Raw genomic sequence first — 16,355 nt, forward strand, 5'->3', positions numbered from 1 at the left:
CATGATGGTGGGTTTTTAAATTCTCCTTATAGTTCTGTCAATGTTCGCTTTATAGAGTTTAAGGTGGTGATATTCTATGCATTGACATAGAATTATTATAATTTCCTAGTGAATTGAAAATTTTATTTTTAAATGACTTTTAATTTTGGTAATGATTTTTAACTAAAATCAATTATTTTTTAATATCAGTATAACAACATCTGTGTTATTTTGTCAAGTATCTATGTGATATATTTCTTATATACTTACTTTAAATGTTTATATGCTTTAATGTTTTAGATTCTTTTTATCCAGAATATAATTAGTCTTTTTAAAATCTACTATTTATGGGTATTTTCTAAACACAAGATTTTCAACTAGTTTTATTTATTTGGAAACCACTGTATTTCATGTTCAATATCTTTTCATGGATTTTCTGGTTTAGTGTTTATATTTCCCCATCTTTATTTTGGTCTTTATAACTGATAGACTGGTTTTTGTTTTGCTGAACTTTTCCAATTTTTTCTTCTAGTTATTTGGAAATTACACACTGTACTAATATTTAGGTGTGCCTCTTTGAACAATTATGTAACTGAATTTTTATAATCTAATTTAGGTTTTACATGTTTTACTTGGAAATTTTCATCCAATTGCATTTGCTAAGATAACTGATATATTTTATTTTTGCAATCATTTTACGTGTTTCTATTTCTCTGATTTTTTCAATTCTTTTTTCTTTTTTGTTTTTTTATTACATTGTTAAGGAACAGTTGAAGTTTTTATTATTTTTCATGAAATTCTTTTATTTATTTTTCTTCAATCATGTATTATTTTAGTGACATATTTTTAAAAATCAAGAAGATGATTAATTTCTTTACCACATTGCTTAATAATATAAGAACATTAGTGTGTATTAGGACCATGCCACATTTCAAGTTTGTGTGTCTCTTAAGTTTGAATTGGCTCAGTTTTCTTTTTTGTTTTTAATCATTATGTTTTTAATATTACTAACTCCTTTGATGGTCTCACCCAACTATCTGGTTTTTATTATTATTTGTATGTCACTGACTATGAAATTTATGGTTTATCTACCCTGTACTGCAGACTTAAAGTCCAACTGCCATCTCCACAACTACTTTTGAATGTTCACATGCGTGTTACATATTTGCTATTTAAAACTGAGCTCCTACTTTTACCCTGCCCCAAACAAGAGATCCTGGAATCTTCCTTATTTCAGTAAAAATCAACTTAGTCCCTTCAAGTACTCAGGTGAAAAATACTGGGCTCATTATTTATCTCTCTCTTTTTCTTTCACAATTGGCCAGGAATATCTGTCAGCATTACCTCCCAGTATATCTAGAATTTGCACCATTCTCATCACCTACATTTGCTTTCCCTCATTCAAAGTGCCATTGTCTCTCATCTGGATTAAAATAATAGACACAGCACTACAAGCTTCAGTAAAATGAGAGGTAAAATATCATGCTTGATGTTGCATAGAAGCTTATTTCTCTCTACTATAAATGTCTGAAGGAAGGAAGGAAGCTGTACTGAAGGATCCATCCAGGCATAAAGGCACTGATCATCTCATTGCTTTGGCATCTCTTCATCACTTGGGCTGCTGTTCTTGCCCATATACTTAGGTAAGGACACCTAGAATCTGAACTCGGGATATTAAGGAAGTGAAGAACAAATATTTTCCTGTTTAAATCACATAATCAAGAGATTGTACACAGGTTGCTCACATGCGTTTAGCAAGAACTTAATAACTTGATCCTACATAAACAGCCTAGTAAAAGTTGTCCCTAGATATCTACCTACCTAATATGACTTGTATCTGAAATATTGGTAGTTGCTAACCACTGAAGACCCGCTCCCTTTTGCCTCATCCAAAGTAAAGCATTTGGTCTTGTGTTCAGGCTATCTCCAAGAATTCTTTGAAATTAAAACCATCTCATTTGATTTACTATATGGTCTTGGAAAACATAGTCGTTAACTAAAAATGTATACTTAGTAGCTCAAATTTAACAAACTACTGATTATTAAATATGTTCTATATTAGTACACTGTGTTTATAACTTCAGTGTATGTGCATAATATAACTGAAGGAAAAAGATTATTAATCACATCTAATTCACTCTTTTGATCCACAATACCTCACATGTAACATTTCAAATAAGCCTTATGAAATTAACTAATTTTTGTATAGTTTCACTCAATTTTATTATTTTATTAGATATGCTCTATATTTATAATTGTGAGTCACCCCTTTAAATATAGAATTTTGGTAAGTGTTATAAGCTCTGTCATTCTCAAAATGTGGCCTAGAGTTCTTGCAAACCAAAATCACTAATGGAATTGGTAGTGAAGGCAGAATGTGAGGCATGTGGAATGAGGCATCTAGAAAACATAAACACGTTGGCTTAGAAGCTGTGAGATGCAGTTCTCATCAACCTCTGGCGATTTCATTCTGAGTGTCCTCAGGAAAAACTTCTCCACCATTAAATTAAAGGCATTGAACTGTACGACCTCAGACTTAACTTTGGACACTAAAATGTGATGACTCTAAAAGGAGACTTTCACCTTGGGGTGTGTATCACCACCAATTTTCTTTAGAATCCTAAAGAGAAAAGTACTCTCATTTGAATTTTTCTCTTTAGTTCAGTTGAAAAGCATGGATTTTTTTGCATCTAAATGATTTCCCCAGTAATTTGAACATCGTTAATCCTAAAATTAATACCTCATCTGGATCTTCCTTCAAAAAACATCAATTGAAATCAACATCAAAGCAAGTGTGCAGCAGTTCAGGACATACATGAATTCCTCAAATCCAAAAAGGCTGGTAGTTGTGGGTTTTCCTTTTTAAGTAAAAAGGAAAATTGTAAAATACTCTTGGAATTCTTGTTATGAATATAGTGGCCCATCAACAGAAGTAGTGAGGGGCAGGCCTGGTGGTGCAGTGGTTAAGTGCATACGTTCCGCTTCTTGGCGACCCAGGGTTAGCTGGTTTGGATCCCGGGTGCGGACATGGCACCACTTGGCATGCCATGCTGTGGTAGGCGTCCCACATATAAAGTAGAGGAAGATGGGCACGGATGTTAGCTCAGGGCCAGGCTTCCTAAAGCAAAAAGAGGAGGATTGGCAGTAGTCAGCTCAGGGTCAATCTTCCCCCCCCCCCCCACCCCCCAAAAAGAGAGAGAAATAGTGAGATTAGACTCAGGGAGTTGAGATGGACTGATATTCAAAAGATCCTTCGAGCATTTGAGAGAACCAGAGACAATAACAAGCTGAGGACAGGAATACATCCCTGGCTGCAGCCTAGAAAATCATTGATAGTGATTTGTTGCAGATATGGTGGAACTAATTTAACATTTTCAGTTTAATTGGATGAAAATAATGAGTCATAAATTCATCAATAGTTTGGAGTTGTGGTTAAATTTTTAGTTGATTTCATTATAGCAAAAGTACGCTACCATATAACTGTTCCTTCTCTACCTTACTCCATCTTCCTTTCTCTCTTCCTTTCTCTTTTTCTCTCTTTCATTCTCTCTCTCTCTCCTTACTTCCTTCCTTTGTATTATTGATTTGATATCCCCTTTCTTTTTATATCTATAAGCCATAATTATTCCAGAGGACCTAAGCTTATGTTTTCCTTAGTAGCTTTATCAATAAATTACTGGTGCAATTTTCCCATTTTAACTTATATGCTAACTGGGTCCACCAAACCCTTTATTTTTGTCAGGAAGACCCAGTACATTATGTTAAGACTTGGAGAAAGTGGAAATTTAGTTAATCTGAACATATTGGGATTTTGAATTCCTCATCCATACTTACTTTTGAGTTTGTTGGAGGGTTGCACTGCAAACCCACCAACATTTTACTTAAGGTAAGCCTATTATCGTGGAGTTTTTATATACCTTATGATACGACACCCGGCATTCCCTAAAACTTACCGCCTCAATAATGGTGACGTGCCTCCTAATTCATTTTCCACATCACAGGAGATCTTATAAGTGATATGAGCTCTTTTAGAAATAGCATTGAGAATTTTAGGTGAAATATGGCATGAATGAAGTGGCATCTTAAAATGTCAGTGGAATTAAAGTGTAGATACTGGATTGTAGGTGTAGGAAAGTAGAACCATATAAATCACTAGAGAGACTGCTTTAGTAATCCTAACAAGTGAGATTGAGATCAGAACAAGAGTATTTACTATTATGGTAGAGAGATAAAGATACGTTCATGAGACACTATGGGGTAAATTCAAAGATTTCAAGGAGTTCAATGTTCAGAGAAGAGAAGGAATTAAGGTGGAATCCTGCATTTCTATATTGTGTGTTTATTTGGATAGTGATGGCTTTTACTGGAATAGTAAACAATAGGAGGAATAACTTCTTTGAGATTAATATGTTGTGTTCTCTTTTGGATTTATTCACTTTGAGGAGTCAAAGCAATATTTAAGTGGGGATTTTTAGAAGTCATTTGGATAACACAAATTCTCAGTCTCAGCAAACAGAAAAAGAAATAGATTGAGGGTCAATAGCATAAAGGAGAGTTTACGGAAATAAGCGAAACAAACGTTGGGTTGGTTCTTTACCAGCATAATGGTAGATTTTTTTAAATAAAAAGGAAAATTGTATAACACATTTCAATTCTTCAGAGAAGAAATGTCGAGTGTTAGGGATTTTGGAAGGAAATAGTAATGAGAAGGAAAAGACAGTAATAAATAAATGTGATTAAAAATACGGTATTTATCTAACAGGGACTAAGGCAAGGGGGTACATTTTACTTGGGTTGTAGGAACAGGAGAAAAATCTCTTTAGGAAAGTTGCAAGGTAAATAGCTTTCCAGGAGAGCTCTTTATTTCTATTTATGGAAAATTGTGTTTGAAAATTGAAGTTTGAAATTTCACTTCAAGATTTAGAACATCCTCTTTTTTTTCTAGTCTAGAGATAGCTGCAATCCAATCTCTTTTGAGAGTTGTAATTATAGAGGATAATGAATCAACATTTCTTAGACATACTGAATGACATATGACATTTTTCATGGCTCCCCAGATAATGTTCCATTCTGTAATATTGTATTTATCCTTCTAATACCACTTTTCACACATAAACATGCACATACGTGCATGTGCACACACATACCACACAATGAGTCAAAATTTTTCACAAAGTCATCTCATGTAAGTGATATAAGATGGGAAAAACTGTTCTCTTCCACAAAGATTTGTCTAGTAATGTAAAAGTTTGTGTGGTGTGAATATCCATCACGGCTTATAACTCTTCTGTAAAAATTTAGATTTAGTAGGGGGTAGAATATGTTTATTGAGTGAGTTAATGCAAAAAGAATTACATTGATGTTCATTAATTATTGATGTAGAGGGGTAGATAGATGAGCAGATAGACGAATGATTACCTACTTCATATTCTGAAACATTACTAGCTGCCTAAATTTGAATATCCAAGGGGCATATAAACATTTACATAGCGTTGTTTTATTAATTCAATTGCTGCAGAAAAAAAAAATCTCAGATAGATCATATTAACTGCTAAATCTGCTGCTAATTTTGTGTATCATATTTTACCTAATTATATTATCAACATTTTGTTCATTTACACGAAAATCACGTTTCTTACATCTTTGTACAAAGCCATATATCCTCACTCTTATACATTTTTTTCCCAGTCTTATATTTAATCAGTCATCACAAATTTCAACTGTATTTCTCACATTTACTATTATCAGTCCTTGTTTCAGGCTGCCATGATCCTACATTTAATTTACTAATTCACATTTTCAACCATTTTCTCCTTTTTTTAAACTCTTGTCTTTGTATGCCAGTCTATGTTTCACTGCCAGAGTTGTTTGCTAAAGGAAAATTTTGATCTTTAGATTACTTTTCTTTAAAACTTGAGTAAATAATTTTGCCTGTAAATTAAAATCCAAGCCCATAATATATTAATCAAGACTGCCTAATTTCTCCTATTTCAATCTAACTTTCTTCTACAACCTACTTCCCATGACTTCTCTGTGATTTATATACACTGAAATGCTTTCCATATATCCATGAACTTTTCTCATTCTTCTATTTATTGTGAAATATGTCCTTTGCCACACTCTGCTTATATCCTACCAAAGATTTCATCTCACTTTGTTTGTTATCTGCCTTGCTAAAACTGTTCCTAATTATTCCATATAGGAGTAATTGTATTTTTTTCTCCAGAATTCTGAACACCTTGTACTATTCATATGACTTTTATCAAAATATTCCCCATGGATATCCAAATGTATTTAAGCAATTTAGTTGCTATTCCACATAGCGAAAACGATGTGGAATATGTATTCACTTAAATCACCTGGAACCTTTGAATATAGGGTGGAATGAGTGTTAGTGTGTGTTTGTGTATATGGGTGTGGGTGTGTCTGGGTGTGAAATATTAACTTAGGGGATTTTTATTTATTATTGCCCTCATTGTCAATCTAGAGAATGAATGCATCTCTATTTCATGTATTTTACTTTTAAGTTCTAGAAGTTTGGAATATTTTTCCCCAGATATTTTTGCATTTCTGTTTTATTCACTCAACAAACAATAAATTTGCTAGCAACTGAAAAGCTTATCTTTAAAAATTAGTGTTTAATTTGTCCTGTGTCTCCATTGCCATTTCACCTTTGTGCTCGGCTGAAACTTCTGCAGAGCAGTGTGTGAGGGAGCTCTCGTCATGGTGTCTGAGAAGTGGGCTCTGGCAGTTGTGCTGCTGTAGCTCTGTTGCACTGGCTGTGGATTCTGTGGGAAAGTTCTTGTGTGGCCCTGTGACATGAGCCATTGGCTTACTGTAAAGACCATTCTGGAGGAACTCACAGAGAGAAGCCATGAGGTAACAGTGTTGACTCATTCATATACTAAACTCATTGACTACAAGAAGCCTTCTGCACTGAACTTTGAGGTATTATTTGCCATATGACAAAGAATCATCTGAGAACTTAAATGATAAATTTCTGGACCTAATTTTGAATGTTTTGCCAAGCATAGCACCCTGGCAATCAGCTATAAAACTGACAGACTACTTCTTTGAAATAACTGGAAGTTTGAAAATCATGTGTGAGTGTGTAGTCTACAATCAGACACTCACGAAGAAGCTCCAGGAAACCAACTCTAGTGTCATGATTATAGATCCTGTGATACCCTGTGGAGAGCGGGTGGCTGAATTGCTAGCAGTCCCTTTTGTCCTCACACTGAGAGACTCTGTAGGAGGCATGAAGGAGAAACACTGTGGGAAACTGCCAGCTCCGTCTTCTTATGCACCTGTTCACATGCTGGGACTAACAGATAGAATGACCTTTCTAGAAAGAGTGAAAAATACAATGCTTTCAGTTTTCTTTGACTTCTGGATCTGGGATTGTGATATCCATCTTTGGGACCAGTTTTATAGTGAAGCATTAGGTAAGAGATTCTGCTTTTCATTTTAAACTTGTTATCAAATGAAACTTAGAAAGATTTAAGTGAAATCTAGGTAAATGAAAGGAAAACATTTTAAAATATCTGTCTTCCATTTAAACTCTACAAGTGATGGCAATGAATTAGTTATCAAAAATTAAGTGGAAATGGGGACAAAAAATATCTTGCCATGGTTACTTTTTCTTTACAGTAGTCAAACCATTTCCCATAAGATACCTTGATACTTGTTAGATTCATGCAAAATAATACAAAACACAAAAAATATTAATCTTCTAGAAGTTCATTTGTTATATTTGGATATTACATATAAGTCCAGTACAATGAGTTTCCATATTAGAGGAAGTTGTAGCTATTCCTGATAAAGAGAGGATAAGGTTTATTCTAAGAGTAAGATAACCTACTTGCCTGATACCAGTAGTAAGCTGAAATAACAAAGAAAATGTATTTAATTCACCTGAATCTGCTCAAAAAATGTTTGATAATTGATTGTGATTATTCTCAATCTTATGTCATTGCTCTTGGAACGGGGTGCCCACCATTATCCCTATCATCAATTTTAGATGAAACTTCGGAAACCAGATTCATCATGCTTGGTCACTGAAAAAATTACTAGGTTGTTTTATACTTCTTGGGGGAGTGCTACACAAAAACCTGAAAAAGTAATTAGAAAATTCCAAAAGACTTCGTGTCTTGAGCGGTAAAAGAGTAGATTTTACTTTTATTTTTTACTTTGCTGATATACATTTATTCTACCTATTTTTAATTCCTTGACTTTTCTACTAAAAAGTTTGCTTTGCAATTTCACACACTTGGCTGTGATCTGAATCAGTCGATTTAGATGGTCTTCTACTTGAGCTATCTTTGAGACGTATGCACAGACATGAACTAACAAAGGATCATGTTAGACACTAAAAGTATGGTCTGATTTAATTCACTGAATACATTTATTTTTCACAGAACCAATGTTCGAAGGAATCCACTTGAAAATTCCTTTGATTCAGACATGATTTGGCTTTATCTGCTATAATTAATTAATTTCAAAATCAGTATGCATTGCCTGGATGCAGACTACATGCTAAGCTCTATAGATTTAGGTAAAAAAGACAAGAATCTTGGCCTCAAGCCTACTCTCAGAGATAAACTGAAGAGATAGAACTATAATAGGTCACTCCCACACTTTGCTGTAATAGGATTATGAGTAAAGACCACTGGAAAGTCTCCAGCTGACAACAAGAGAATAAAAACATTATCAATGAAGAAGGCGAAAAGGGCATGTTCTATTAAGCAAAAGCTATACTGGCCATGCATTTAGGCAACCCCTAAGAATTCTTTAAAATTACAAACCATTTCACTTGACTCACTGGGTAGCTTAAAATAATAGATGCATTTGATAATAATATCTACTTGGTAGCTGAAGTTTAATAATAAATTAATTATACATATTTTATAGAATTATCCATTCTGATTATAACTCAATTGTATGTGAATGATATAACTAAAGGAAAGGAGGTATTGGTCAATTTTATGTCTGTAATTCCTCGTGTAATATTTCAAAGAAAACACAAGATTATTTACTTTTTGTACTTAAATTCACTTTCTTTCTCTTTCCTTTCATCTCTTCTATACTTGTTATCATGAATCATTGCTTTAAATATATCATTTCTCTAACTGTGTTAAGCTCTATCTTTCTAAAATGAAGCCTAAGGTCATGTAAACAAAATTACTTAGGTAGAAAAAACAATTAAATGAAACAAGAGAATGACTAATTTAAAAAAAATCACTGAGGGGTTTTTAATCAAGGCAGGATGTGATAGGCATTGAACTGTATGACCTCGGACATAATTTCAAACATTAAACATAAAAAACATTTTTTTTGTAAATAGAAATGATTGACTTGGCTATTTGCAATTAACAATTCTTCTGCATAAAAATCCTAAGATTACTTAGGATGTGTCCACTTTAAAACACATCATTTAAAGACAACAATAAAGTAAGTATGTGATAATCATAGTATATACTTGGGTACCTCATGTCCCAAAAAGAGGATCATCATGAGTATGAATTATTCCAGGAGTCCTTACTAATAAAATAATGGCCCATCAATTGAAGTGATGAGACAGAACTTACAAGGATAAGGTGGAATGATACTGATGGATCTTAAAATAACATAATTAATATTGAGATTACAACAAGTTGGGTGGCATGGACATATCCTTGTCTGGAAGACTAGAAACCATTGAGGTGATTTGGTGTAGGTATTGTGGGGCTAATCTGCCATTCAATTGGAGAAAAATGAGTAGTACATTTATTTGTAGTTTGGAGTTGTGGTTAAATTTTTTATTTATTTCATGTTGTGAAAATAAATTTACATTTAACTCTTCTTTTTTGTTTTCATTCATTCTTTCATTTTTACTTCTTTCTTTCTATTAATCCACGTTATTGCATTAATGCCCCTTTTCATTTCACAGCTAGAAGCCATATTATTCCAGAGGATCTAAACTCATTTTTCACTTGCAGTTTATCAGTAAATTTGTGTTGCAATTTTCCCATTTAACTTATAGGCTAATTCCCTCCACCCAACCCTTTTGTTTTCTCCAGGAAGACCCACTACATTATGTGAAACTCTGGGTAAAGCTGAAATTTGGCTAATTCAAACGTATTGGGATTTTGAGTTTCCTCTTCCATACTTACCTAATTTTGAATTTGTTGGAGGATTGCACGCAAACCCACCAAACCTTTATCGTGTGGATAATAATTGAAGTGACTAAAACCATAAAAGTCACTAAGCAGACTGCTATAGTCTTCCTTACAAGCATGATGGGGTCATGAACAGGGCATTCATCATGATGGTAGAGAGATAAAAATGCTTTCAGGAAACACTTTGGGGTGAGTTTAACAGCATTTAGTGATTGAGAGAAAGTAAGAGCTGGGGGAAGAGAAAAAATTAAGGAAGACTCCTGGATTTCCATTTTAAATATTTATTTGATAGTGATAGATTCTATTCTCTAGACAACCTACCATGCCAAATTTTTTTTTATCCTTACATTCTCGTTTTTACACACACACACACACACACACACACACTCACACATATACAATAATAAGTCATGTAAGTTCACAAAATCATCTTAGATAAAATGATGAGAGAAGGGGGAAATTATCCGCTTCTAAATTCAACTTACCTGTTCATCAATTTACTATAAGAAGTTTATATGGTATGAGTAACAATCATAGCTTATGGCTGTTATGTAAGAATTATTCTAGTCACTGGATACACAGATTAAAAAGCAATTAGAGGTTCTCCAATCAAGAACCCAATGAATTTAGTATATATGTATATATGTGTGTATATATATATATGGTTCTGTATATATGCCTATACATACATTCACAGATATATGAACACATATATACACATATATAAATACATAGGTACACATATATTTACATACATACATACATACATAAATTTTATTCAAACTCCTTGTGTCTGGGGAGATAAACCAAAATAAGACGATATTTTCTGAGGCGTGGGAGACATTCTTCTTACATTAATGAAGCTGAAAATACAAGTTTACTTTCAACTTTGACATCGTCTCTTCTCTGATCATTTAACAACATTTAGTTGGAGAATATGGTGATTCTAGAGGTGCCACAAAAGGTTTCACAACAAATACATGACACATGTCTAGAGGATGTCATTCTCATACAATATGATGTGACTAAGCCCAAAAACCCAGCGTTTACCACGGCCAAGGTGCACAATGGTAAATGGTGAGGCAGGGGATTTAATTTACAGAGGAAACTACATACCAATTCTGTGCTAGGGCTCAAGTTAAGAACATGCAGATAGCATTTGCTGAGGTGGGACTTTTATACATCAGCATGCCAGATAATCACTGTCTCTTATAAGTAATTTATAGTGATAGTTTAAATGTTCTCTCCTTTTACACTACATTACTATATATCACAATTCTAACAGATATCTTCTTAGCCCTATTAATAAGGGAAGACCTAAACATGGGAAAATTACCATGGAAGCCATATCTAAAAGAAAAGGTAGATCAACACAGTAATGATTTGTTAGATGTAAACTGTCATAATAATAATTTCAGAAGCATAAATCAGACCCACTTTGAGACTTTCTTTTGAGAAATCCTTTGATGAGTTTGCAAGCCACTCAGTTTTTAACAAAATTAAACCTGGTAGGAAACCATGTCCATCAGCCATGGAAAACATTGTATTCTTATCACCTTATCTTTTTGTATAATGTTTTGTTCCATGACTATTTAGAAATCAATGGTTATGTATTTAAGCCATATGTTTTAGACACATACTTACTCCTAAAAAGACTAGATGGTTCTAGGTGTCAAAAGATAAAAACGGTCTAGCCATGCCTCCAATTCCCATGAATCTTCATTTTAGTAGTGTAAGCAAGCTTTATTTTATTTCCCGTGATGCTGCACCTTTGTAACAGAGGGATTTTTTCTCTGCAGGAAATGGAAGAATTTGTCCAAAACTCGGATGGTATTGTAGTGTTTTCTTTGGGTACAATAATCCAAAATCTCACAGAAGAAAAGACCAATCTTATTGCCTCAGCCCTTGCCCAGATTCCACAGGAAGTAAGCCCAGTAAATTTTCTTATTTGTAGAAGATACATTCCAAGACTCCCAGCGGATGCCTGAAACCACAGATAGTATCGAACACAATATATACTGTTTTTTCCAATACACATACATACCGATTTATGTCTATCTGGTAGAAAGCTACTACAGTAGTCCTCTCTTATCCTCAATTTCACTTTCTGCTACTTCAGTTACCTGCAATCAACTGCCATCCAAACATATTAAATAAAAAATTCCAGAAATAAACAATTTATAAGTTTTAAATTGTTGTTGTTCTTGGTACCCTGGTGAAATCTCACACCTTCCTGCTCTGTCCAGCCCTGGATGTGAATTGCCCCTTTGTCCATCTTATGCATGCTCTGTGCCCTACCCACCTGTTAGTCACTCAGTAGCCCTCTTAATTATCAGATTGACTGTCACAGTATTGAAGTACTTGTGTTCAAGTAACCATTATTTTACTTAATAAGGGCTCCAAAGAGCAAGAGTAGAGATTGCTGGCAATTCAGATCTGCCAAAGAGGAGCCGTAAAGTGCTTCATTTAAATGAAAAGGTGAAAATTCTCAGCTTAATAAGGAAAGAAAAAAAAATTGACATCATCTGCTCCTGACATCCAACCATCAACATCATCAGACTCAACGATTCTCCTTTTGACATATCATCAGAAAGTCAGTAGCAGCCTAATGCTCCTGTCACAATGCTCACATCTTTCATCTCACTTCATCTCATCACATAGGCATTGTATCATCTCACATCATCACAAGAAGGATGAGTGCTTTACAATAAGATTTTGAGAGAGAGAGACCACATTCACATAACTTTTATCAAAGTATATTGCTGTAATTCTATTTTGTTATTAGTTATTATTGTTAATCTCTTACAGTGCCTAATTTATAAATTAAACTTTATCATATGTATGTGTGTATAGGCAAAAACATACTAAATATAGGGTTCAATATTGTCCTCAGTTTCAGACATCCACAAGGAGTCTTAGAATGTACCCCTCATGGATAAGGGGGTACTACTTTAAGTGGCTAATAGGTGGGTAGCATATGCAGTATGGAGACCCTGAACAAAGTGATGATTCACAATCCAGGCAGGATGGAGCAGAATGAAGTGAGATTTTATCATGCTACTTAAAACAGCATGCAATTTAAAACTTACGATTTATTTATCTCTGGAATTTTCCATTTAATAATTTCAGACTGCAGTTGAATTTGGGTAACTGAAACTTCAGAAAGTGAAACCACGGATGGGGCGCATGGGGGGACTACTATACAACCTTTGATCTTGTAGGCAGTTATTTTCCAATTGTCTTTCCATTTGAAAGCTGAATCTCATTTTATGCTTAACATAACAGGCACCAGTATTAAACAAAAACTTGTAAAACGTTACAATCGTGTGTTTAGGCACATTTGATCATTTGCCTACTGGGCATTACCATTACTATGGAAACACACCTTTTTGGAATCATTTGTTTTTAATGAAATAGAGATGAAAACATTAAGCCCTTTGCTCATATTTTAGTTTTTGAAATCTTAAGGCCTATGCTGATTATTTTCGATGTAGTTCTTAAGCATATTCACTCCAAGGACCAGGAAAAAGGAGAACTGAAATAAAAAAAGATAGAGATGGATCATGCTAAAGAATGCCCTCCACATTTTTGGTTGAATTAGGACTTGATGCATTATAGTTGAGCATAGAATTACAAGCCTTGATTCATTTAGTCTTTCTAATTAATTAGAATTTTCTAGAATTAAAAGATAATTGGAATTTTAATGTGATAGTCTGGCAATTTTCATGACCTAATTTATGATATTTAATTAATTTTAATTTTATCACCACAATTATAGATTTTGTATACAAATTTTAGCGATTTTATTTATTGCTATTTATAAAATACCCAAGAGCTCTTTTTATATTGGTTAAATTCCATGTAGGCAAATATGCTAACTACAAAAACAAAACCAAATAAGATACTTCATTGAATAATGGCCTATAAGAAACACATTATCTCATTCTTACTTTAAAAAAAAAAGGAACAGTAGTAAAAGAAAGAAGTTGAGGAAAGAAAGAAGGATGTAGGAAGAAAAGAAGAAAGAAAAGATAAGCAATTATCCAAAGACAAGTAGATAAAATATAAAGCAAATTACATTGTTGAGAAAAACTAATTTTAAGATAGAGCTAGGATGATCAGTGACTTAAATTTATACAGAAATCATGGGTCCATAACAATTTTTAACTCTGACACTCTGATTGATTAGACTAGTACTGCTTTATTTTCTGATTCTTCACCTGTAATCTCACTTCTAGAAGCTTGTAAGTGATAATAGTCAAAATGATAATAGTAAACCTCATAGACAACTAGCACAAGCCCATTTAGAAAGGTGTTTGTAAATAGTCCTACTATTTCTTTCAATGTTTACAAAGTACACCTATGTACTCCCCTTTCAACTATCACCTACAGTAAGGTGAATTCATGATTTATAAATAACTCTACAACCTTAAAATGTTATTATCCTATGGTTTTACTTGTGAAATATATGTACCATCTTGCACAGGTTTTATGGAAATACAAAGGAAAGAAACCAGCCACATTAGGAGCCAATACTCACCTCTAGGATTGGATACCCCAGAATGATCTTCTTGGTAAGACTACGGGGAAGAAAAGCTGTATATTTGGGTTATGGACAAGTGGAATAATTGTTTAACAGCTAATAAATACAACAAATATTTAATAATTGTAAATGTTTCTCATTTAACCTTCAATTTTAAAATATATAACTAAAGATTTGACCATTAATTTTATAGATGCATAGTTGTTATGATTCAGATAAGAGTTTAAGGCAACACAGGAGGAATTAATGCCTCCTTTTCTGAGATAGCAATTTTCTATGGTGGACATACCCGATGTGGTCAGCTTCGAGGAAGATTAGCCCTGAGCTAACATCTGCCAACAATCCTCCTCTTTTTGCTGAGGAAGATTGGCCCTAAGCTAACATCTATGCCCATATTCCTCTATTCTTTTTATATGTGGATGCCTGCCACAGCATGGCTTGGTAAGCGGTGCGTAGGTCCCCACCTGGGATCCAAACAAGCCAATCCCAGGCCACTGAAACAGAACGTGTGAATTTAACCACTGCACCACCTGGCTGGCCCCAAAAATACTGCCTTCTTCAGTGACTTATCCCATAGATTTTCTTCTTCTGCCTCTGAAATTCTGTTACAATATTATAATGAAATCTTTACCCTACTTCTCATTCTATCCCCAAACTAGGTCATCCCCAAACCAACGCTTTTCTCACTCATGGTGGAATAAATGGAATCTATGAAGCTATTTATCATGGAGTCCCTATGGTAGGGATTGCCATGGTTGGTGATCAGGATGACACTATCATTCACATGAAAGCCAAAGGAGTAGCTGTAGAGTGGAACATGAACACGATGACAAGTGCAGATTTGCTCAGCACTTTGAGAGCAGTCATTAATGATCCTTTGTAAGTACTACTGCTCTCTAAAGGATTACCACTGGTTGTGTTATGCACCATATGAGAAAAATGTTAAAAATCATGCTTATGGACCTTTTAATAGATCGTTTCCCACAGTCCTGAGTCATTCACCATCTTGGTGCTGGACATCTCCTCGAAACTGTAGTTCATATAGAGTCAAACTTCCTTCTAGGAAAAATTAGACTTGAATTAACAACTAGTTAATTCCAATTTTTTATTTGTCTGTATTTAACCACATTCTGCTAAAAATATATATTTTTTCAATCTCCCTACTGTGCCTGTTAAAATCCTACGGAGAGAACAAAGTTCTTATAATAATAATTTCTATGGCTCTTAGATTAATTTTTATAATATGTATCACATAACGAGCTTTTACAGAAACAAAATTTCATTAATTTTTCTTTGTATTTACTATCCAGTTGTAAGGAGAACGCTATGAAGTTATGAAGGATTCACCATGATCAGCCTGTAAAGCCCCTGGATTGAGCAGTCTTCTGGATCGAGTTTGTCATGTGCCATAAAGGAGCCAAACACCTGCGGCCAGCCTCCCACGACCTCACCTGGTTTCAGTACCACTCTTTGGATGTGATTGGGTTCCTGCTGGCCTGTGTAGCAACTGCTGTATTCTTGGTCGCAAGATGTTTTTTGTTTTCTTGTCAAAAACTAGGTAAAGCAGGAAAGAAGGTAAAGAGGGAACAGATCTTTCCAAGTTCAGCAAAGGCCTGAGAGGACGATTCCGTTCATTCTAGCCACAAAGAGCTTAGTGAGAACACAGCACTCCCTTA

The 16,355-nt window shown here is 34.1% G+C and overlaps 1 protein-coding gene across 1 annotated transcript; it reads left to right on the forward strand.

The window, feature by feature from the left end:
- Nucleotides 1-6,702: 6,702 nt before the first annotated feature.
- On the forward strand, nt 6,703-16,296 carry UGT2A3 (UDP glucuronosyltransferase family 2 member A3). Its single transcript, XM_046655759.1, is given in 7 exon segments — nt 6,703-6,929; nt 6,931-7,424; nt 10,038-10,183; nt 11,936-12,061; nt 14,623-14,710; nt 15,339-15,558; nt 15,990-16,296. Coding segments are annotated over 7 exon segments (1,608 nt in total).
- The last annotated feature ends 59 nt before the right edge of the window (nt 16,297-16,355 follow it).

The sequence above is a fragment of the Equus quagga genome, chromosome 3 (genome assembly GCF_021613505.1).
Source record: "Equus quagga isolate Etosha38 chromosome 3, UCLA_HA_Equagga_1.0, whole genome shotgun sequence".
Taxonomy (NCBI): domain Eukaryota; kingdom Metazoa; phylum Chordata; class Mammalia; order Perissodactyla; family Equidae; genus Equus; species Equus quagga.